Source organism: Castor canadensis, chromosome 1, assembly GCF_047511655.1.
Source record: "Castor canadensis chromosome 1, mCasCan1.hap1v2, whole genome shotgun sequence".
In the NCBI taxonomy this organism is placed as follows: Eukaryota; Metazoa; Chordata; class Mammalia; order Rodentia; family Castoridae; genus Castor; species Castor canadensis.
In genome coordinates, this window is record NC_133386.1 from 183,336,480 (window position 1) to 183,359,701 (window position 23,222).

The 23,222-nt window shown below is 39.1% G+C and overlaps 1 protein-coding gene across 4 annotated transcripts in view; it reads right to left on the reverse strand.

The window, feature by feature from the left end:
- Nup160 (nucleoporin 160) overlaps nt 1-23,222 on the reverse strand; it is a 61,047-nt gene that overhangs the window by 37,655 nt on the left and 170 nt on the right. For 3 of the 4 annotated variants that reach the window (XR_012438515.1, XM_020180040.2, XM_074045604.1), the window contains exons 2-7: nt 22,872-22,983; nt 7,172-7,382; nt 6,265-6,487; nt 4,674-4,752; nt 4,079-4,193; nt 3,140-3,298 (exon numbers count right to left, since the gene is read on the reverse strand). Coding sequence is in view for 3 of the 4 variants with exons in the window: in XM_020180040.2 (XP_020035629.2) it covers nt 3,140-3,298; nt 4,079-4,193; nt 4,674-4,752; nt 6,265-6,487; nt 7,172-7,382; nt 22,872-22,983 (899 nt within the window). In the remaining variant the exon portion in view is untranslated. Of the gene's footprint in view, nt 1-3,139; nt 3,299-4,078; nt 4,194-4,673; nt 4,753-6,264; nt 6,488-7,171; nt 7,383-12,242; nt 13,110-22,871; nt 22,984-23,222 lie in introns of those variants that run through there. The other variant, XM_074045590.1, reaches the window with a different exon arrangement.

The following is a 23,222-nucleotide window of genomic DNA, read 5'->3' on the forward strand; positions in this document are numbered from 1 at the left end:
TGTGGAAACACAAATATCCAATAAAAATAATTCATGCTTAGTGTTTAAGTATTGGCAAAATAAATTTCAAACTCAAAAATGACATCTGACGGTCAGGTATATCTCAGTGATGGAGCTCTTGCTTACCATGTGTAAGGCTCTGGATTTAATCCGCAACACAGCAACAAAAATGATGACGAAAAGACATGTGATGGATAATATTTTAGGTAACTTGTTTTCTTAAATTTATTTTTATTTTTTGTGAGACTGAGGTTTGAACTCAGGGCTTCCCACTTACAAAGTAGGCACTCTACTTACTTGTGCCACTCTCAAGTCTATTTTTGCTCTGGTTATTTTGGAGATGAGGTCTCCCAAATTATTTGCCTGGGCTGGCCTCAGCCATGATGGTTAGTATATTCCTATCTGTGAGTATGCTAAAAACTATTGAATTATATACTTTAAATGGGTGAATTGTATGGTATGTGAATTATGTTTCAATAAAGCTGTTTTAAGAAATGAGAAAAGTGGGTTCAACAACTTCAAAGAAAACAACTAACAGTATTTGTTGCCAATGATACATTTCAAGTTTTGAAACGAAAAGTGTAATTTCAGAAAGCTTTGCATCACCAATGTAAGCTTGCCAGCTTCCCAATATTTCAAAGGCTCTTCTGAGAGATCAAGGATAACAACAATTATATAGAAAATGGGTAACACAGCAGGCCTTAGACTGCTCTTCTTAGAAGAGCTTGCTTGCACAGTTAGCTCTTGATGGCATCTTGGGACTTGGATTTTGAGTATTTGTATGGTTCCCTGATAGGTTAAGGATGGCTTACCTGTTTGCACAGACAATGTGGTTTATGCTGAGTATCTCCTTTACTTCTAGAAGCCTGGATTTTTGGTGTATGCTAGGCAAAGAGTACCTATATGTCCAGCTCCCAATAAAAATCTTGGGCACTGAACCTCTAATGAGCCTCCCTGAGAGATAGCACTTTACATATGTCACCACAATTCACTGCTAGGGCAACTGAGCACATGCTATGAGAGACTCCACTGGAGATGACTATGGGAGCTTGTGCCAGTTTCCTCCAGACTTCCCATGCACTGTAATAAATCATAGACAGCTATGAGTGTAAGTACATGCTGAGCCCTGTGAATCCTTATAGAGAATTACTGGACCTGGAGGTGGTATTGGGGGAATCACCCTCCAACACAGCAATTTAGATATTGTGTAATAAAATGTATCACTATTAGAACACCATTAGAAGACCACTATTAACTCAGTAAATCAATATACTTCAAACAAGCAATGAGTGGTATTTACAAAAGTATGCACAGTTAAGTTTCATTCAGGGTGCAAGACAAACAGATTTTACATAAAGGAGTATAAAAAGCTCATTTTAAGATTAAGATACCATATATTGCAACTAATCCTTAAAAATCTACCACTTAGAAGAGTATCCATGATCTAAAAAGATCATTAAACTACTCTTTGCCTTTCCAACTACACTACTGAGTAAGGCCAGATTTTCTTCAAACACTTTAAAATAACCAAAATAACACAGAATAATAGCTTTAATACAGGAACAAGATGAGGGAATTCAACTGCCTTCTATTAAATCAGACATTGAAAAGATTTGCAAAGACATACAATGTTGGGCTGGTGACATGGCTCAAGTGGTATAGCATCTGTCTAGCAAGCACAAAACCCTGAGTTCAAATTCAGTACTGCCAATGCTTCTCATCTAAATTTTTTTTTGGTCTGGGAAATGTTATTTTTCATGAAAATACGTTATTAACATGAAACTTTATTTTATTTTGAAAGAGGGTATCACTGTGTAGCCCAGGCTGGGCTTTAACTCAAGATCCTTCTGTCTCAGCCTCCTGAATGTTGGAATTAAATGCATGTACCATCACACCCAGCCATAAAATTACTTACTATTGTTATTTTTTAAATGAATACATACATGCTCTAAAATTTTCTCAATTTTAATATACATAGATATAACTCACAAAAAAAAAGTTCTTTGTGATTCTCAGTAAATTTTAAGACTGTAATAGGGTCCTGAGCCTAAAAAATTTGAGAGGTACTATTTCACAGCAACAAACTAATTGGAATATGGTAAGGAGAGTGACCAACAGGATGTTACGCGAAACATAACCGAAAACTAAGAGCGGGTTGATTATCTCACCATCTGCAATCTACAGGCAGAGAAGAGTACAGTTAGGGGAGATAAGCAAGTGTGTTCAAATATTTTAAGAGTTGTTCTCTGGAAGAGAGAATAATTATATGTGATTTAGGTAAGCGTGTGAATAGCATGACATTTCTGGGCTTTAATATCAGAAAACACCTTTAAGAATGAGTTCATTCTCTTTCCTTCCATTTTACTCCTGATCAATGCAGTCTTAAAACCATTAGGTGTCTAGACCAAGGTAGGTCATCCTGCTGGTCCAGTGGGTGAGGTGGAGAAGTGGTATGGAAGTCAGCCTGAACAGGCTGAGTGAGGACACCAGAGGTTGAGAGAAGGACAGACATGCAGAGGTTGAAATGACCCAGTGTGATCAATCAGAGCCTAAGCCTAAGGAAAGACTGGAGATGTAGCTTAGTGATAGAGAGCTTACCTAGTACGTGTGAGGCCCTGGGTTTGATCCCCAGTACCCTTCTGAACCTACACACACACACACACACACACACACACACACACACACACACACACAGAAGAGAGAGAGAGAGAGAGTGAGAGAAAGAGAAAAGAAAAAAAGATAGCCAAGGGATGAGAGCACCCACATTTGGGAGCAGCCTGCTTGGGGCTAACTTAACATTTAAAAATAACTTTATTTCTACTTATTTGACTATCACTTCCCCATAATCACTTAATACCTAAGTTCTTTTTCTATAATTCTATTTTTTTCAACCAGATAGTATTTGCTTTCTTGTTTAGTTTTGGTTAACTTTCCCTTTCATATCCTTTACAATCTCTTCTTTCTTTAATCCTGACCCTTTCTTTAGGATCTTCTAATTCACATATCAGCACAAAATCCACCATCACATCAGAAAAAAATTAACATTTAAAACATCTACAAAGAGCTTAAATAGACTGAATGAGCCTACCACTATTTCCTCACATCAGTACACACTCTACATGTCTCATTTGTTCCATACCTGTCCTCGTTTTGGAGCATGCATATATATTCCTAGGTAGAGTCCCATGGAAGGGGAATAAGCAAGTCGTAATTTATGTCCAGTCCCTGGAGTGAGCCTAAGGTCTTTGTTCACAGGGACATACTCAAGTATGTCTGCTACCATCAGGCACATTTGATCCTGTCCAAGACAAAAGTTAATAGGTGATATACAAAGAATATTCAGGCTAGAAACACATTGCTTACCTTTTTAAAAAATGATTTTGCTTTTAAAGAGTTAAGATAAAATATAATTTCTTCAGTCTGATAGATAAAAAGCACTATTTTGAAAATAATTTTTATCAACATTTAAAAATCACATTTGTTGCTCTTAAGTGAAGGATATACTTTGTACTACTCTGCTTTTTTTTTTTTGGGTGGTACTGGTTTGAACTCAGGGTTTTGTTTTGAACTTAGGGCTTTACACTTGCTAGGCAGGCACTCTACAGCTTCAGTCACTCCTTTAGTTCTGTACTATTCTTTTAACTTTCTTATATGGTTCATAATTCTCAAAAAAAAAAAAAATGTTAGGAGAAATGTATACAAAATGAAGCTACACAAAACTGCTGGAATCTGGAAATAACCCATATTTCCAAATCAAATGATCATCTCTAAGAGAAGCTGGGCCAGGTATGGAAGTACATGCCTATAATCTCAGCTAGTCAACAGAAGACAGGGAGAACTGCGGTCCAAGGATAGTCCTGAGAAAAGCGTGAGACCCTATCTGGAAAAATAAAGCAAGAAAAGGGCTAGGGGTGTGGCTAAAGTGGCAGAGCGCCTGCCTAGAAAAAGTGAGGCCCTGAGTTCAAACCTCAGTACTGCCAAGAAAGGGAGAGAGAGAGAGAGAAGCTAGATTTCCTTCAGTTCCTTCATAATTCACAGTTCTGTTTTAATTTACAGTAACTGTAAATGTAGCATTTACCTTGTAAGACCACATTCGCAGTTTATGGTCCTGACATAGGGCGAAGAGGAAGGCATCATGCTCGACACAATGAACAGCGAGACTGAGGGCACGATCTGAAGGCCCCTGATCACCTCTAAAGCAACATAAGGCCAAGATTTATAATTTTACTATTGTAAATAATCTGACCATTAGAATGTGCAATCCAATAATATAATAAAATTATAAATGTACACTCTTAACAGAAGGAACAGGAAGTTTACATACTGGTATAAGATGATACATTTCTATTTTGTTTACAGTAATTACTCTAATAAAATTTTAAAAGACTCTACATAACAATTGGAAAATTGCTTCTGTTTTTATTGTTTTAGTCTAACCATCAAGAACTTCCTACTTAATTGGATTTGACTGAGTTAGGGAAGAGCACCAAACTGGATATGTGAGAATATAAACAGTAAGCCAGTTTATGATGTCAAGGTATTCAATCACAAATAAAGCAGACTCTGGAGTGTGGCTTTTCTCAGGTGTATGCCTTAAGAAAGATAGGATGCACTAACAGGTGCTGAACAGTGCAGATTATATCCTCAGGCCCTTTCTGTAAGAAACCACTCACCTGATAGATGTGGGCATCCAGCCTGTGAGCAATCGCTGCATCACTGAACTCTGTTTCAGTTCCACAACTGACACGACCCCTGAAAAGATATCCAAAGCACTTCTTGATCACACTTAGAGAACCTTAAAGGCAAGAATGATGTAACTACATACAAGGTCTTTATAACAGGCCACAGGTTCTTCAATTCTATATTAGCAAGGTTTTTGGATGTATCTTTCCTACACATATCACACCAATATAATTTGAATCAGTTTGGGATCAATAGCATTTTCATACTCCTGGGAGAAATGTTTGCCATTTATAGACAGTAACCAGTATTGCTATGGCATAGAATAATTTCATTCTTTCTAAAACAATCACTGGGTACCTTTCATGTTCTAGGTAGTTCTATGTGTTAGAGATTTGGCAGTAAACAAACTACTGTCCTCATGAAACTTATATCCCACCATGGGGAGAGGAGAAGCAGAGTTAAATTTAGAAAAACAGTAAAAAGTGGAGAAAAATAAAACATGAAATGGGGACTGTTGGTGTGTGTGTCTATGGAGGGAGGTTTGAATTTTGAAAGGATGGTCAGGGACGACCTCAATGAGGTGACTTACTGAGTAAAGACCATGAGATGTGAGAGAATAAGTATCCTAGAAAATGCTCTGAATTAGGTGTGCCCCAAGGGTATTCAAGGAATTGTAAGAAAGTATATGGCGGTGCAGAGAGTGAGAAGACAAGGTTAAAGAGGCAGCAGTGGGGAAGTAAATGCCAGCAGGAGATGAAGAACAACCCTTGTGGACGGCTTTGAGTGTAGTGACATGACCCAACTAATGTTTTATTTTACTTTTTGGTGGTACTGGGGTTTGAACTCAGGGCCTCACACTTGCTAGGCAGGCATTTAGCCACTTGAACCACTCTTTTCTAGATAGGGCCTCGTGAACTATTTGCTAAGGCTGGCTTCGAACCCCAATTCTCCTGATCTGTCTCTCGAGTAGCTAGGATTACAGACATAAGGCACTGATGCCTGGACCAACTAATGTTTTAAGTGCATCAGTCTGTTTGTGAAGCTCCTGAAGAGGGCAAAGGAGAGACTTGGGAAGACATTTATAAAACTAATGCAATAGTCCAAACAAGAGATAGTAGTGATTTAGAACAGGTATCAGTAATCAAACTTTGTTCCAATTAATTAATTGTAATTAGAATACCTCAATCTAAAGGTTGATAACTGTTCAACTCATCTCTTCTATAGGACTTAGAATAAATAGGGCATTTTCACATATTCTAATATACTTTTACTTCCTCATCCACTGTATAAAGCCTTACAGATTAGGTAAGCACTGACAGTATGACCAACATAGGAGCAGTACAGAAGCAATTCCTGCACTGATGATAGGGTTGAACTTCTAAGGTTTGTTTTAATGTCAGTGCTTTTTGTTTTGACTTTTGGAGACAAGGTCTTGCTATGTATCCCAGGCCAGCCTCAAACTGGTGATTTGATGCTCCCGCCTCAGTCTCCCACAGGCTGAGATTACAGGCACATGCCACTATGCTAGACTGTCAATGTTTCTTGATTAAAGTTTAACCCATGCTCTGTACTCATTCTTACCAGGTATGTCATAAGGAGGTAGTTTAAGAACAAAGATGCCCCCAGCAGCAGATGGCAGAGCAAACAGAGCCTCCCCTTCACTGCTAAGCCAGGCTGCTGAGGTGGTAGAATTAGGTGCAAGTCCAGGTACTGCTGGAATTAATTGATAGTTGCAAGGATCCCTGAAATCAACTTTTCCAATGTCTGTGAATATTGACTGCATCTGACTTTCAATTACCATTTCCTGTGAAATAATGAAAAGAAAAATCTGTTAAAATCAAAATAACTTATTTTTGCTTAGTTCCTCTTAATTACTAAGAAAGCTTATAAAGGAAAAGACTGTTGAGCTTAAGAAGAAATTTCTTATTAACTCTGGTCCTGCCAAAAAAAAAGACAGCTATTCTTTTTCTTTTCTTTTTTTTTTGCTGTACTAGGGTTTGAACTCAGGGCTTACACCTTGAGCCACTCCACTCCACCAGTCCTTTTCAGTGATGGTTTTTTTTTTTCTTTCTCCGAGATAGGGTCTTGCAAACTATTTGCCCAGGGCTGGCTTTGAACCTCCTGATCTTTGCCTCCTGATTACAGGTGTGAGCCACTGGCGCCTAGCAATTCTTTTATTTTTTTAAGACAGGGTCGTCCTGTGTAGTTCAGGCTGGCCTTGAACTCATGATAATACTGCCTCAGTCTCCCCAGGATTATGCCCAGTGGCATGTGCCACTGTGCATGACAAAATGGCAAAAGCTATAAAAGAATAGTAAAGAAAACTATTTCTTCAACCTAAAATGTGCATCTGATTATTTTAAATAATAATTATCAAAGAATGCTTGGTAAAGGCTAACAAGGAATACAATTTTTTTTCAATTCCAAAGAACATTATTCTAGCTAGAGTAATTTGGAAAATAAAAGATATTATGCTTAACCAACTCACACTCCTATACATCCGGGAAGGGTGTGGTAGAAGTAACCTGTGCACAGTTTGATTGGTTAATATCAAGATCATCACATGATTCTGAGTCTCTGAGATATAAACCCCTCCAGGTAAGATGCTACAGTTTGGGAACTTCAGGCGAACTGCATTATTCAACAGATTTATGTCCAGTGACTCCTCCACCAGCTCCAATATATCCCCGGAGGTCTTCCTATTTAAAAAAAAAAAAAAAAAAAAAAAAAAGACATTTGTTTAAAAAGCTTACTCTTTTTTTTCTTTTTTTTGGTGGGACTGGGGGCTTGCAAAGCAGGCATTCTACTGCTTTAGCCACTCCTCCAGTCCACTTTGCTCTGGTCATTTTTGGAGATGGGTCTCATGAACTATATGCCTAGGCTGGCCTTGAACCTCGATCCTCCAGATCTCAGTTTTCACGTAGCTAGGATTACAGGCATGAGCCACTGATGCCTTGCTAAAAAGTTTATTCTTTTATTTCTCAATGACTATTGCAGTGAAATATATGAGAATAGTGTCCAACTGAACTCTCCAAATTTCAAAATTATAACAAATTCGTATCAGTTTTACATTCCAAATCACCATATTGCATGCATTTATAAAACACAGCATAACAAAATTCAAATCCCATTATGATTCTGTTAAGTGAAGACATTTCCGAACCTGAGAGAACATTTGTTTAGGACAATATTTCAAACTCTACTATAATGAAAACTAGTACCACCTCCTTCCCCGTTACTTTTAGAGGAATGTGATGTCCACATACACTATAGCATCAAACAAAACAGACCTTAATAAAGTATTTCCCCTGTTCATTACTTGTTAACATAAATAGCACAAAAGAATAGCAATGTTATGGGTTTTTCCCTTGTGTGTGTGAGAGGCAGCATTTTTTTTTTTTTTGGTGGCACTGGGGTTTGAACTCAGGGCCTCACTCTTGCTAGGCAGGTGCTGCACCACTTAAGCCACTCCACCAGACCTTTTTTGTGATAGACATTTTCAAGATAGGGTCTTGAGAACTATTTGCCTTGGGCTGGCTTCAAACTTCGATCCTCCTGACCTTGCCTCCCGAGTAGCTAGGATTCCAGGCGTGAGCCACCAGTACCCCACAAAGGCAGCACTTCTTACTAAAGAAAAAAAGTTTTTGGTGGTACTGGAGTTTGAACTCAGGACCTTGTGCTTGCTAGGCAGGCATTCCACCACTTGAGCCATTCCTCCAACACTTTTGCATTAGTGATTTTTGGTTTTTTTGGTAGTACTGAGGTTTGAACTCATCATTTCATATGTGTTAGGCAGGTGTTCTACCGTTCTACCACTTAAGCCATGCCTCCATGGCTTGCTTGCCTCCATGGCTAAATTACTTGCTTTAGTAATTTTTTTAATAGGGTATGGCATGAGCTAGTGGAGTGACTCAAACGGTAGAGTGCCTGCCTAGCAAGCGTGATGCCATGAGTTCAAACCCCAGTACTGCCAAAAACAAACAAAAAGACTAGGGTTCTTGTTTTTTATTCCCTGGTTTGCCTGGACTGTGATCCTCTTATTTATGTTTCCCACATAGCTGGGATAATAGCAGCATACCACTCCGCCCAGCTTTTTTCCTTTGAGGTGGGGGTCTCACCAACTGTTTACTCGGACTGGCTTCTCCCCACAATCTTCCCAATTTCCTCCTTTTTCTAAGCAGTTAGGATGAGAGGCATAAGCCACCGTGTATAGCTTAAAGAAGTATTTTAAAATATATAAAAAAAAATTGTATGCTGAACATACCAAGGTTAGTTTCTATTCTAATAAGCTATCCTGACTTACTTTTACTCCTAGAAAGGAACTTTTCACTAATAAAGGCGAGCTCTGGGAGTGTAGAGATAGCTGTCATGTACACATGAATATCCTTATACCCAGCAAAGTGATTGGATCAGAGCTAGTGTGCATTCAATAAACATTTTTTTTTTGAAGCACTGGGGTTTGCCTGCTAAATAGGCACTCTTACTGCTTGAGCCACTCCACCAAGTCAATAAATGCTTTTTTTTTTAAGTGGTACTAGGACTTCAACTGAGGGCCTCATACTTGCTAGGCAGGCTCTCTACCATTCAAGCCATACCCCCAACTCTTTTAATACTGGGGTTTGAACTCAGGGCTTTGCACTTGTGAGGTAGGTGTTCTCTGACTTGTGTCGCACCTCCAGCCCTTTTTACTCTGGTTATTCTGCACACAGGCTCTCACTTTTTGCTCAGGCTGCCTGGATCATGATCCTCCTATTTTTCTCTTCCCTCAGTAGCTGGGATGACAGGTGCATACCATCACATCCAGATTTTTTCCATTCAAATGGATCTCACAAACTTTTTGCCTGGTTAGCCTTGATTACAGGCATGAGCCACAGGTTCTTAGCTAAATAAATGCTTTTTGATAAAATGCACAGACACTTGGTAAAAAACAAAACAAAACAAAAAACTATTCAAACTCAAGTTACAACAGGAGACAAAGTATTTGTCTAAGGCCACTACATCTGACTTTAAATTCAGATTAAAACTCTTAACTACAAAAAAGCACCTCTAACAACCTCTATTGCCTATGCCTACCCTTTTACTATCACAGAAATTTCATGTTACCCTATTTTGAGCAAGACATTTCTTACTTTTAATTTCTAAGTATTTGTCATCTTTAAGCATTCCTAGAAAACATTTACTGTTCTATGTTCCACTCAGAATGTGTGATCCTAGTTTAGATCTTGAATGTATTCTAAAGGTCCATGTGTTAAAAGATTGGTTCCCAGGGAGACACTATTGGGAGGTGGTAGAACCTTAAAAAGGTGGGGCCCAGTGTGAGATTTTAGGTCATTAAGGGTTTGCCCTTGAAATGGATAGTGAGATGTCAGTTCTTTCCTCTTTTCTTTTGCTTCTTGGCCACTGGTGAGCCAGGTGTTGCTGCCTTGCCACAGGCCCAAAAAAGCAAGAGTCAGTCAATCCTGGAATGGAACTGCCAGAATGGAGTCCAAATAAACCTTTTCTCTTTGTAAGTTGATTATTCCAAGTATTTGTTATAGTAACAGAAAGTTGACTAACACAGGTGATCTGCCAAACTCTGCTGCTTTCCTCTTTCTGACACTGCTTTTCCCTTTCTTTCTCTACAACTGAACTGGTTACCCCGTCTCAGACTACAGTTGATCTTATATGTCTATGAATTCTGTACCTGCGCATTCAACCAACCATTAATTGAAAATACTTGGAAAAGAAAAATTTCACCTGTACTGAGCATGTACAGATTTTTTCTCATCATTATTCCCTGAATGAAACAGTATAATGATTATTTATACAGCATTTACATTGTATTAAGCACTATAAAGTGATCTGGAGATCATTTAAAGTATATGATAGGGCATGCATAGGTTAGGTGCAAATACTATGCCATTTTACATAAAGGACTTGAGTATCTGCTCAAAGTCCAACTTGTTTGTTGAAATGGGGTCTTCCAACATCTTGTCCCATTTGGGCCTGGAACTGCGATCCTCCTGCTTTCTGCCTCGCGTGAACTTGGAATTACAGGCAAACACTAACCATGTCCAGCTCTAGCTTCTAGTTTTATCCCCTTTGCTCCTCTCAAGTAAATATATTCTCTTTTATTCAAACTGTTGTGACCACAAAGTCTCCTTCTGAGCTTCACCATCTCAAATTCCCTTCATTTTTTCCCTCCAATTTAGCTGCCTTCCTTTTTCAAGTATCTCTCTAAAGCCTTTTTCTTTCCTTTTTTGTGACAGTTTCCTTGAATAAGCACAGGAGAAACTCTACCCAAAAAGTATCCCATTATGAATCCTTCCTTTACTGAAACTCAGCTCTTACTCCTGGGACTGTCATCTTTGGTATATGTAAATTTTGGAGTTGCTTCTGATTCAGCTGTTTCATCTCACTCATAATGGAGAAGATGAAAAAAATTGTTATGAATGAATTCACATTTTTCTTTTCATAGAGCCAAAAGAATTTTAAAATCTATCGATCCTTATTGAGGGATATAAAATCCGGTGAGAAACACAACTTAAAGCAGTAACAAGAAAAAATAAGGCATTTAAAGCTGTTATTCTTTTTTTTTGTTTTGTGGTGCTGGCATTTGAACTCGGAGTCTCATGCAAGCACTCTACCACTGAGCCATGCTCTTAGCCCATGTTAATATTCTTAATAGTCTTAAATCAATCAATCAAGCAATCAATCCTTACAAAAAGATCTTAAAACAGACAGAGAAGAAATGATACAGTATACACTGTGCTTAAAAAAAGCCAGACCTGTGCTAGGATGTAGGGCAGTCTCCTCCAGCTGCATCTTTACCGTTTGGTAGCCTTGGAATCACAAAAAGCACCATGCTGGGAGTCCTTAACTTCTATTACCTCATCTACCACGTAACCTGCATCCTTCCCCAAAAAGCAAGTCTCCTTCTACCAATTAAATGTCAATCTCTGACTTTCTCAAGTATATCCCTCCTGCATCCATCTCTCTTTCCAGGGCCTTCCTTTGACATTCAAATACATTCTTCCCTGGCCTCTCCCTTCCCAGCACTTTTCAATCCAGTTATCATGTCCATTCCCCTACACAGCCAAGTTTTCTCACCTCTCTCATGTCTGTTACCCACCCCCCCACCCCAGTACTGGGGTTGAACTCAGAGCCTTGTACCTAACACTTGAGCTGTGACCCCAGCTCTTCTGCTTTTTTATTTTATTTTTGAAATACTGTCTAACTTTGTCCAGGCTGGCCTCAAACTCAAGATTCTCCAAGCTCTGCCACCCAAGTAGCTAGAATTAAAGGCATGCACCACCACATTGGCAACCTTGCTCATATTTTTAAAAACCTATTAAAGAGGAGGGATTCCAAGATGGTGACTAGAGGAAGGAAGCAGAAAGAGTGCTTCCTAAAGTAAAATCTTGGAGAGACGCTGGAGATACACCTTGCAGGAAAAACCACCAAGAAGAGGCAAAACTCCTCATCTCCACACCCTCAGCCCATGCATAGCATCTCCACTACACGTCAAGCGGAGAAACCAGGAGGGCTCCTGTGCCACCAGACTCCAGCTCCTAACCTACCTGGGAGATGCAGACCACCAGGTGAGCTCAGCGGCACACGCTACTCCCACAAACAACCCTGGGCCAGATCAGCATAGCCCACTGGACAGACTGACCCCCACCCAGGGGGAAAAAAAGAGAAAAAAACAAACTGAATAATAAAGAAGCAGCTGAAAAAAAAGACAGGTAGCAAAGAGGGTGGGAAGCCCTGAGCTCCGGAGAATGGGGGATGGCCAATCCCTCAGGTGAACTATAAATAAACAAGCTGGCCAGAGAAGGCAGGAGCAGCAGCACCCGCACAGCAACCTTGGAGAGAGGAAAGCTTGTACCTGCGGCTGTCCTGTGGAAAGCTCCACCAGAGTGGGGGAGGGCACTCCCTCATGTCAACTGTAAATAAACAAGCAGGACAGAGAAGGCAGGAGTGGCGCCACCTCCTCCAGTGTGCTTGGAGAGGGGAAGGCTTGTAACAGCAGCTGTGGTGTGGAAAGCTCCACCGAAGAGTGGGGAAGGCCACTTCCCATGCAAAAAAGACGGCAATTGCAAAAGGCGGGTAGGGCTGTATACTGGAGGAAACAAAAGGGACATGGGTCCAGAACTCTAAATAAAGCCTGCAGCAGCAGATGGCTGACAGTAGGAGGCAGGTGAGTCACAGCCTCAGATAGACACCCACAAAGCTGTCTCCAGACTCCCTTTTTTTTCCCCTCTTCCTTTGATGAAGACAACACCACCAGATGCTGAAGGACTAACTGAAACTGTATTGCATTTATTTGAACTTAGGATTTTTTTGTTTTGTTTTGTTTTTTGTTTGATGAGAAAACGACAGAACTACTTCACAGACACTGAGAAGTCTTCAGGCCTGGAGGCTGAAGGACTAACACCAAAATTATTGTTTTTTTTTTTTTATTATCTTTTTAACACCAAAATTATTAAGACAAACTTTATTGCACTTGAACTTGGGTTTTTTTTATTATACTCTCTCCATCTCTCTAATGCCTGTTTAGCTTACTGTTGATTAGTACACTATCTATCCCTGTTTATTTCTTTGGCTCTGTTTTTGGTTTTGTTTGTTTTGTTTTTTTCCTTTTTCTTTACCTTCTTTCCTTTGCCTCTCCTATCACCCTTCCATTCTAGATATCACCATTGTTATTATTACAAGCTAGACAACATGGAATTACACACAGTATAGGAACAGTAACAATAGCAAGGGCAATGATGGGAAGACAGAAAAAAGAGGGGAAACATTTCCCCCCCAATAATAAATTAGTACAGGAACCAGAGGGAAATGAAGAAATCAGATACCCAGATCCAGACTCCAACAAAACGAAGATAAACTATGCCAAAGAACCCAATGAAGCCCAAAAGAACACCCTGAAAGAAGAAATCCTGCAAGTAATCAATGAAAATTTTATAGATATGATACTGGATATGTCAACCAAAATGTACAGAAGACACTCAAGAAATTCCAAGACCACAAAAATAGAGAATTTGAGAAAGCACAAGAACAAATAAAAGAAACGATAGAAGTACTGTATAAATATCAAAGTGAAACAAAGAACACAATAAATAAAAGATAAATGAACTCAGAATGAAAACAGACAATATTAAAAAGGAAGCGACTCAGGATATGGAAAACCTCAAAAAAAGAACAAAACAGAAATGCAAAACAAAATGGAAGGTCAATCCAGCAGACTAGAGCAAGCAGAAAAGAGAATCTCAGAACTCAAAGATGAAATGGTAATTAAAGGAAAAACCAAAGAACTATTACTTCAACAACTCAAAACCTGTGAAAAGAAAATGCAAGAACTTACTGACACCATCAAAAAACCAAACCTGAGAATCATGGGCGTTGAAAAAGGAGAAGAGGTGCAAGAAAAAGGAATGCATAACATATTCAACAAAATAATTACAGAAAATTTCCAAAATCTAGAGAAAACTATGTCCATACATGTACAGGAAACCTCCAGAACTCCAAACAGACCTGACCAAAACAGAACTACCCCACGACATATTATCATTAAAACAACAAGTACAGAGACTAGAGAAAGAATATGAAGGCTGTAGGAGAGAAAAAACAAATAACATACAAAGATAAATCCATCAAAATCACAGCAGAAATATTAAAAGCAAGAAGAGCTTGGGGTGAGGTCTTCTGGGCACTGAATGAAAATAATTTCAACCCTAGGATACTCTACCCAGCAAAATTATCATTCAAAAAAGATGGAGCAATAAAAGTCTTCCATGATAAGCAGAAACTAAAACAATATATGACCACAAAACCAATACTACAAAAGATTCTTCAAGGGATTCTGCACACAGAAAGTGAAACCAAACATAACCATGAAAGGGCAGGCAGTTTGGGAAAGAAAAAGCAAGAAAGTAGAGAGTAACATCGATTTAGCTACACACAATGAAACCCTCAAACAACTAAGACAACTAAATGACAGGAATCACCACATACCTGTCAATACTAACACTTAATGTTAACAGCCTTAATTTCCCAATCAAAAGGCACCGTTTGACAAACTGGATTAAAAAGGAAGATCCAGCAATTTGTTGCTTACAGGAGACCCATCTCACTGACAGAAATAAGCATAGGCTTAGGATGAAAGACTGGAAGAAAATTTACCAAGCCAGTAGCCCCTGAAAACAGGCAGGAGTATCAATACTTATCTCCAACAAAGCAGACTTCAAACCTACATTGATCAAATGAGATAAAGAAGGACATTCCATACTAATAAAAGGGGAAATAGACCAAAAGGAAATAATAATTATCAACCTATATGCACCCAATGTCAATGCACCCAATTACATCAAACATACCCTGAAGGACCTAAAAGCATATATTAACTCCAACACAGTGGTTGTGGGAGACTTTAACACCCCACTATCATCAATAGATAGGTCATCCAAACAAAAAATCAATTTAGATATCCAAGATCTAAAACATACCAGAGATCAAATGGACCTAGTTGATGTCTACAGACAATTCCATCCAACTTCTACATAATATACATTCTTCTCAGCAGCTCACAGAACCTTCTCCAAAATAGATCATATCCTAGGGCACAAAGCAAGCCTCAGCAAATATAAGAAAATAGAAATTGTACCATGTATTCTATCTGATCACAATGCAATAAAACTAGAATTCAACAACAAAAATAAAGACAAAAACACGCAAACAGCTGGAAACTGAGTAACTCATTGCTCAATGAACAATGGGTCACTGATGAAATAAAAGAGGAAATTAAAAGGTTCCTGGAAGTCAATGAAAATGAAAACACAACCTACCGGAACCTATGGGACACAGCAAAGGCAGTCCTGAGAGGAAAGTTTATAGCCATGAATGCATATATTAAAAAGACTGAAAGATTTCAAATCAATGACCTAATGATACATCTCAAACTCCTAGAAAAACAAGAACAAGCAAATCCCCAAACAAATAGGAGAGAAATAATAAAAGTAAGAGCCGAACTCAATGAAATAGAAACCAAAAAAACCATACAAAGAATTAATGAAACCAAAAGTTGGTTCTTTGAAAAAATAAACAAGATTGATAGACCCCTGGCAAACCTGACTAAAAAGAGTAAAATCAGGAATGCAAAAGGGGAGATAACAAGAAACACCTGGAAGTCCAGGAAATCATCAGAGACTACTTTGAGAACCTATATTCAAATAAATTTGAAAATCTTGAGGAAGTGGACAGATTTCTAGATACTTATGATCATCCAAAACTGAACCAAGAGGACATTAAACACCTGAATAGATCTATAACACAAAATAAAATTGAAGCAGCAATCAAGAGTCTCACAAAAAAGAAAAGTCCAGGACCTGATGGATTCTCTGCTGAATTTATCAACCTTTAAAGAGAACTAATACCAACCCTCCTTAAACTGTTCCACGAAATAGAAAGGGAAGGAAAACTGCCTAACTCATTTTATGAAGCCAGTATTACACTTATCCCAAAACCAGGCAAAGACACCTCCAAAAAGGAGAACTATAGGCCAACCTCCTTAATGAACATTGATGCAAAAATCCTCAATAAAATAATGGCAAACTGAATTCAACAACACATCAAAAAGATCATTTACCACGACCAAGTAGGCTTCATCCCAGGAATGCAGGGGTGGTTCAACATACGAAAATAAATTTAATAAACCACATTAACAGAATCAAAGACAAAAACCACTTATCATCTCATCAGATGCAGAAAAAGCCTTTGATAAGATCCAACACCATTTCATAATAAAAGCTCTAAGAAAACTAGGAATAGAAGGAAAGTACCTCAACATTATAAAAGCTATCTATGACAAACCTACAGCCAGCATTATACTTAACAGTGAAAAACTGAAAACATTCCCTCTAAAATCAGGAACTAGATAAGGATGCCCACTATCTCCACTCCTATTCAACATAGTACTGGAATTCCTAGCCAGAGCAATTATGCAAGAAGAAGGAATAAAAGAATACAAATAGGTAAATAAATTGTCAAAATATTCCTATTTGCAGACAATATGATCCTATACCTTATAGACCCAAAAAAACTCTGCTCAAAAGCTTCTAGACACCATCAACAGCTATAGCAAGGTAGCAGGATATAAAATCAATGTAGAAAAATCACTAGCAATTCTATACACCAATAATGAACTGAGAAAGAATATATGAAAAGAATACCATTTACAATAGCCTCAAAAAAAATCAAATACCTAGGTGTAAACTTAACAAAGGATGTCAATGACCTCTATAAGGAAAACTATAAACTTCTGAAGAAAGAGATTGAGGAAGACTATAGAAAGTGGAGAGATCTCCCATGCTCATGGATTGGTAGAATCAACATAGTAAAAATGTCTACACTCCCAAAAGTAATCTACATGTTTAATGCAATTCCCATCAAAATTCCAATGACATTTATTAAAGAGATTGAAAAATCTACCATTAAATTTATATGGAAACACAAGAGGCCACGAATAGCCAAGGCAATACTCAGTCAAAAGAACAACGCTGGAGGTATCACGATACCCGACTTCAAACTATATTACAAAGCAATAGCAGTAAAAACAGCATGGTACTGGCACAAAAACAGACATGAAGACCAGTGGAATAGAGGACCCAGATATGAAGCCACACAACTATAACCAACTTATCTTTGACAAAGGCGCTAAAAATATACAATGGAGAAAAAGCAGCCTCTTCAACAAAAACTGCTGGGAAAACTGGTTAGCAGTCTGCAAAAAACTGAAACTAGATCGGTGAATATCACCCTATACCAATATTAACTCAAAATGGATCAAGGATCTTAATATCAGACCACAAACTCTAAAGTTGATACAGGAAAGAATAGGAAATACTCTGGAGTTAGTAGGTATAGGTAAGAACTTTCTCAATAAAACCCCAGCAGCACAACAACTAAGAGACAGCATAGATAAATGGGACTTCATAAAACTAAAAAGCTTCTGTTCATCAAAAGAAATGGTCTCTAAACTAAAGAGAACACCCACAGAGTGGGAGAAAATATTTGCCAGCTACACATCAGACAAAGGACTGATAACCAGAATATATAGGGAACTTAAAAAACCAAATTCTCCCAAAACTAATGAACCAATAAAGAAATGGGCAAGTGAACTAAACAGAACTTTCTCAAAAGAAGAAATTCAAATGGCTAAAAGACACATGAAAAAATGCTCACCATCCCTAGCAATAAAGGAAATGCAAATTAAAACCACACTAAGATTCCACCTCACCCCTTTTAGAATAGCCATCATTAGCAACACCCTAACAACAGGTGTTGGCGAGGATGCAGGGAAAAAGGAACCCTCTTACACTGCTGGTGGGAATGTAAACTAGTACAACTAGTCTGGAAAAAAATTTGGAGGCTACTTAAAAATCTAAATATTGATCTACCATATGATCCAGCAATACCACTCTTGGGGATATACCCAAAAGACCATGACACAGGTTACTCCAGAGGCACCTGCACAACCATGTTTATGCAGCACTATTCACAATAGCCAAGTTATGGAAACAGCCAAGATGCCCCACTACTGACGAATGGATTAAGAAAATGTGGTATCTATACACAATGGAATTTTATGCAGCCATGAAGAAGAATTGAGTGAGGTTATCCTGGCCCAAAAGACAAAAAATCATATGTTCTCCCTCATATGCGGACATTAGATCAAGGGTAAACACAACAAGGAGATTGGACTTTGATCTCATGATAAAGCGAGAGCACACTTGGGAGATATGAGGATAGGGAAGATACCCAAAAAACTAGAAAGCATTTGTTGCCCTCAATGCCGAGAAACTAATGCAGATACTTTAAAGCGACAGAGGCCAATAGGAGAAAGGAACCAGTAACTAGAGGAAAAGTTAGTTTGAGAAGAATTAATTTAGAAGGTAACACACATGCACAGGAAAGCAATGCAAGTCAACTCCCTGTAAAGCTATCCTTATCTCAACTAGCAAAACCCCTTGGTCCTTCCTATTATTGCTTATACTGCCTCTTCAACAAAATTATAGATAAGGGTAAAATAGTTTCTGCCTGGTATCGAGGGGGTAGAGGGGGAGAGGGAGGGGGCGGGGGAATGGGGGAGAAATGACCCAAACATTGTATGCACATATGAATAAAAGAAAAAAAAACCTATTAAATACAGCTTTTGTCCTTACTACAGCTTCTTCTTACCAAGATCCTTGAATCAATTCTAATACACTCTTCAGTGTTTCTCTTAGTTGGTCTCTTAGCAGCATTCCACATACTTGGGCTCATTTTCCTTCTTAAAACAGTCTCTTCTCTTGATCTCCAAGATACTACCTTCTCCTGGTTTTCCTCCCACCTCCCCAGCTATTCCCTCTCCTGTTCCTTGACCGACTCCTACATGCCAGGTTTCCTTAAACCCTGGTCTTGGACTATCATCTCTGCTCACTGTACATATTCTCCAGAGGCACACCTTATCTGCTCCTAAGGCTGTAAGCACTATTTGACTCAGATGATTCCCTAGAACTACTTTGTTTCTGCTAGCTCATGACATTGGCACAATTTCTGAACAATCTCTTCACCTTCCTGATTCCTAAATCTTCCTTGAGGACACTGCCCACCAGAGTCCTCTCTGACAGAGGTCACTTTCTTTACCTCGTTCCTTGTAGTAGGTCTTCAAGGTTGGACACAAATGTTCTACTCATTCCCCACTGCCACTTTAGGGCTCCTCTGAAGTTTATGGTATCAGCTACTACCTACTGCCCCTGTAGTAGATCATGTTATCTACAGATTTCTTTCTTGAAGACTTTAGATCCTAGTTCACTGTCACTCTCTTCCATACTAGTCCTGCCATACTAGTCTTTTTTAAATTTTGTTTTTTTGCAGTGCTGGGGATGGAACCCAGTGCTGCATACATGCCAGGCAAGTGCTCTATCACTGAGTCACACCCTTGGCTCTGTCAAGATTCTTAATGGTTTCATTATCCATGACTTTTAAAAAAAAAAATCTCACTTCCCCAGTTTCTTGAATTTCCTCTAGCAACCACATGCATCTCAACTGCATGTGAAGTCATTCACAACTGCATATAGGTACACTATTATGCTTCCTCTAGACTTTTTTTCCATTGTTCTATTTGATTGCTGTGTTTACCTTTTAGCAATACTTCTTGAAAGAACTGTTCTGTACTTCCTCCACTCAGTCTTTTGCCCTATTATTGGAGACGTTCTTGACAAGGTCATCAAAAACTTCTACAATGCAAAGGTTAATTTTTCACTTCTCATCTTACCTGACTTATATGTAGCATTTCAGAGTTTTTTACGCTTCTCTTTCTTGAAGTATTTCCCCTAGCTTCTGGGACATCACTCTGTTTGTTTGAGTCTCACCTCAGTAGCTACTACTTCATGGGTTCCTTTGCTGTTTCCCAATCTTCCTAACTGGTGTAATGCTGCAGAGTTCAGTCTTCAGACCTTTTCTATACAAGTGGTTCTCAATAGAAGTGGGAGGGGTAAGGAGGTGATTCTTCCCCATTCCCCAAGGACATTTAGCAATATCTAGCGAGATTATTGGTTGTCTCAACTGGGATGGTGGAATGGTGGTGGACAGAGGTAGTAGACAGAGACCAGGGATCTGCTCACACCTTACACTGGGCAGGAGAGACTCCCCACTCCCCAACAAAGATTGATCTGGCCCAAAATGCCAACAGCCAGAGGCTGAGAAATCATGATTTACTCATTCTCTAGGTGGGCTCATTCATTATAACTGTTTTAAGTGTTGTTTAATAGCAACAATTCCCAAATCTGTATCTTTAGCCCAACTTTATGCTGGATGTCTACTAGCCATCTCAAACTAAACCTGTCCAAAACATAATTTCTGGGTGGGGGAAGTATGGAGAGGGAGCGTGGCTCAAATGGTAGAGCACTTTGCCTAGCATGTAAGAGGTCCTGGGTTCAATCTCCATTACTGGAGGCGGAAGGGAGAAGGGGAAGAAAACCCAAAAGAAAACTATTCTCAATTACTGGCATCTCTATAACTCCCAGTTGCTCTAGACAAAAACCTGGGGTATAGTAAGTTTTTGCAATAACAAATTCTCCTTGACAACATATTCACAATCAGAACATTGTTCACTCCTGCCACCCTGGTCCCAGTCACCATCATCTCATCTCTAGTCTGTATTATGTCTCTCTGCTCCCACCCTTCTCCCCTTTCCCACACTCTATTCTCAGCACAGAAATCACAGCAATCCTTTAAAAACACAATTTGGATAACAACAGTCTTCCTCTTAAAACTTTTCCCATCTCAGAGCAAAAGCTTAAGATAATTGACAAAGTCAATTTGTTCACTCAACTACACATTCTTGGCCCCTTACCCTTTGAACATAAAAAACAAACTTCTGTCTCAGGGGTCTCTACACTTTTTGTTCCTTTTTCTTAGAAGCCTCTACCTGAAATATTCTTTTCCCAGACATTCTTATTTCCTCTACTCAAATGTCAGCTTATCACTGGGTCTTGTTTGCTACCTTATATAAAATACTAACCCTCACAGGTATCCTTCTCTCCTCTTCCCTTGGTTCTCTGTTCTATATTCTACTTACTACCTGACAAACCATATTTAGTTGTTGTTACTGCCTGCCTTCTTCCATGAGAATAGGGATTCTGTTTCCTGCTTTATCTGCAGCCCCAAAATATATTAGGCCTGAAAAGTATATCTTAAATGGATGAGACTTGTGCTTCTCTATAAGTCTCTGTTCTGAGCCTCAGACTTATAAATTTCAATGCCTATTTGACACTTCCAAACAGCTGCTGCACATACTTCAAATTTTATGTCTAGAATTATTCATATCTTTCTAAAATCCATCTTCTTTCTCTGAAATGGTCCAGATCTGGTTACTCACATTAGAAAACAGGGAACTGTTCTTGCTGTCCTTTTCCTTTACCAACACCTATCTGTATTCAATCTACTACCAAGTCCTAGTAGATCTACCTTCTAAATGTACTTTGAGTCCATATATTTCTCTTTTTCTAGCCACCCCCACAATTGAGCCATCAGCATCAACTTATTTGGACATCAGAAAAGCAAATTTTTCTTTTGCATTATATTCAACCCAAATTCACTTTCCACCAAGTAGACTGAACTTTTAATAATGCAGTGTTGATCAAGTTAGTAACTCTTTAAAAATCTAAAATTCTGGAGGGCTGCGGAGTGGCTCAAGTGGTCTGAACTCAGGGCCTCATGCTTGCTAGGCAGGCACTTTACAACTTGAACCACTCCTTCAGCCCTATTTTGGTTGGGTATTTTCGAGATAGGGTCTCACTAACTATTTGCCTGGGGCTGGCTTTGAACCTCAATCCTTCTGATCTCTGCCGCCTGTGTAACTAACTAGAATTATAAAATTATTAAAAATGGCCTTAGAGTTCCTCATGGTCCAAGTCCTACCTACCTCTCCAGCCTCAGCAGCTCTCAAATCACTTTGTTTTACCCACTATACTTATACACAGCCAATTGGCCAGTTCCTCAAACCTGGCAAGTTCTTCCCATTTCATGGCTTTTGCATGTGGTACTTGCTGGGTTCCTTTCTTCTGTATGCCTGGGTAACCTTTCAGCCTCCAGATCTCAGTTATACTGTGACTTTCTAAACTCATCCCTGCACTATCAATAACATTTGTTCTTCCCCTTAGCGTTTCATAACCCCTACACTTTTCTTCTGGGACAAGTATGAAAATCTGTATTTATATATCTGTGCTGTGATCACTAGTTTTGCTTTTTTCCTTCATGAAATTGCCACATAAAAGATGAGTCTACATGTATTCTCACACAGCTTAAATATCTTGCACAATGAAAATAATGGTTATTTTTGTTCATCATTTCATCCTAATACCTAGCACAATGCCTGACATGTAGAAGCTCAACGGCATCTGCAGAATGCAGGAAGCTATACAGACTATAAAGACATAATTCACGTCTAAAGTTGTTAAGGCTTTATCACCTAACCTACATTCCTTTAGTTTTACTATTGTCACGAGCACACTCCTCCTAGAATTCTCTCGAATTTTCCCGATTCTGACATGAACTGAAAACAAGTCTCTTTTAGAAATGACGCTTGGTGAACACAGACACGAATATTCACACACCGAACAACTTTACCTTCCGGGGGAGGAGGGGTCGGAGAACACAGCACTCACCAGTGAATGAACCTGTTTCTGGTGACAGAGAACAACTTGCCACTTTCCACGTAGTTGAAGCCTCCCGCGCTCTCACTGTATTTCACCGCCCCAACCACAGCATTTGCAGTCCCTGCAAAATGAACACGGTCAGTCTGCACACGTGGATTTTCTGGGATGACAGGGACTGAGGGTGCCGAGGAAGCAGAGCGCGACGGACTGACAATCTATACAAAGGGAAGGGGAAAACGGAGGAAGAAGTCCGACACTAGGGAAGCGCTGATCCAGAGGCTATAGGCATGTGGACTTAGAGAAACCAGGGGCTCAGGAACCCATAAGAGGAACCGGAGGGGAAGGATCGGACCGCGCCCT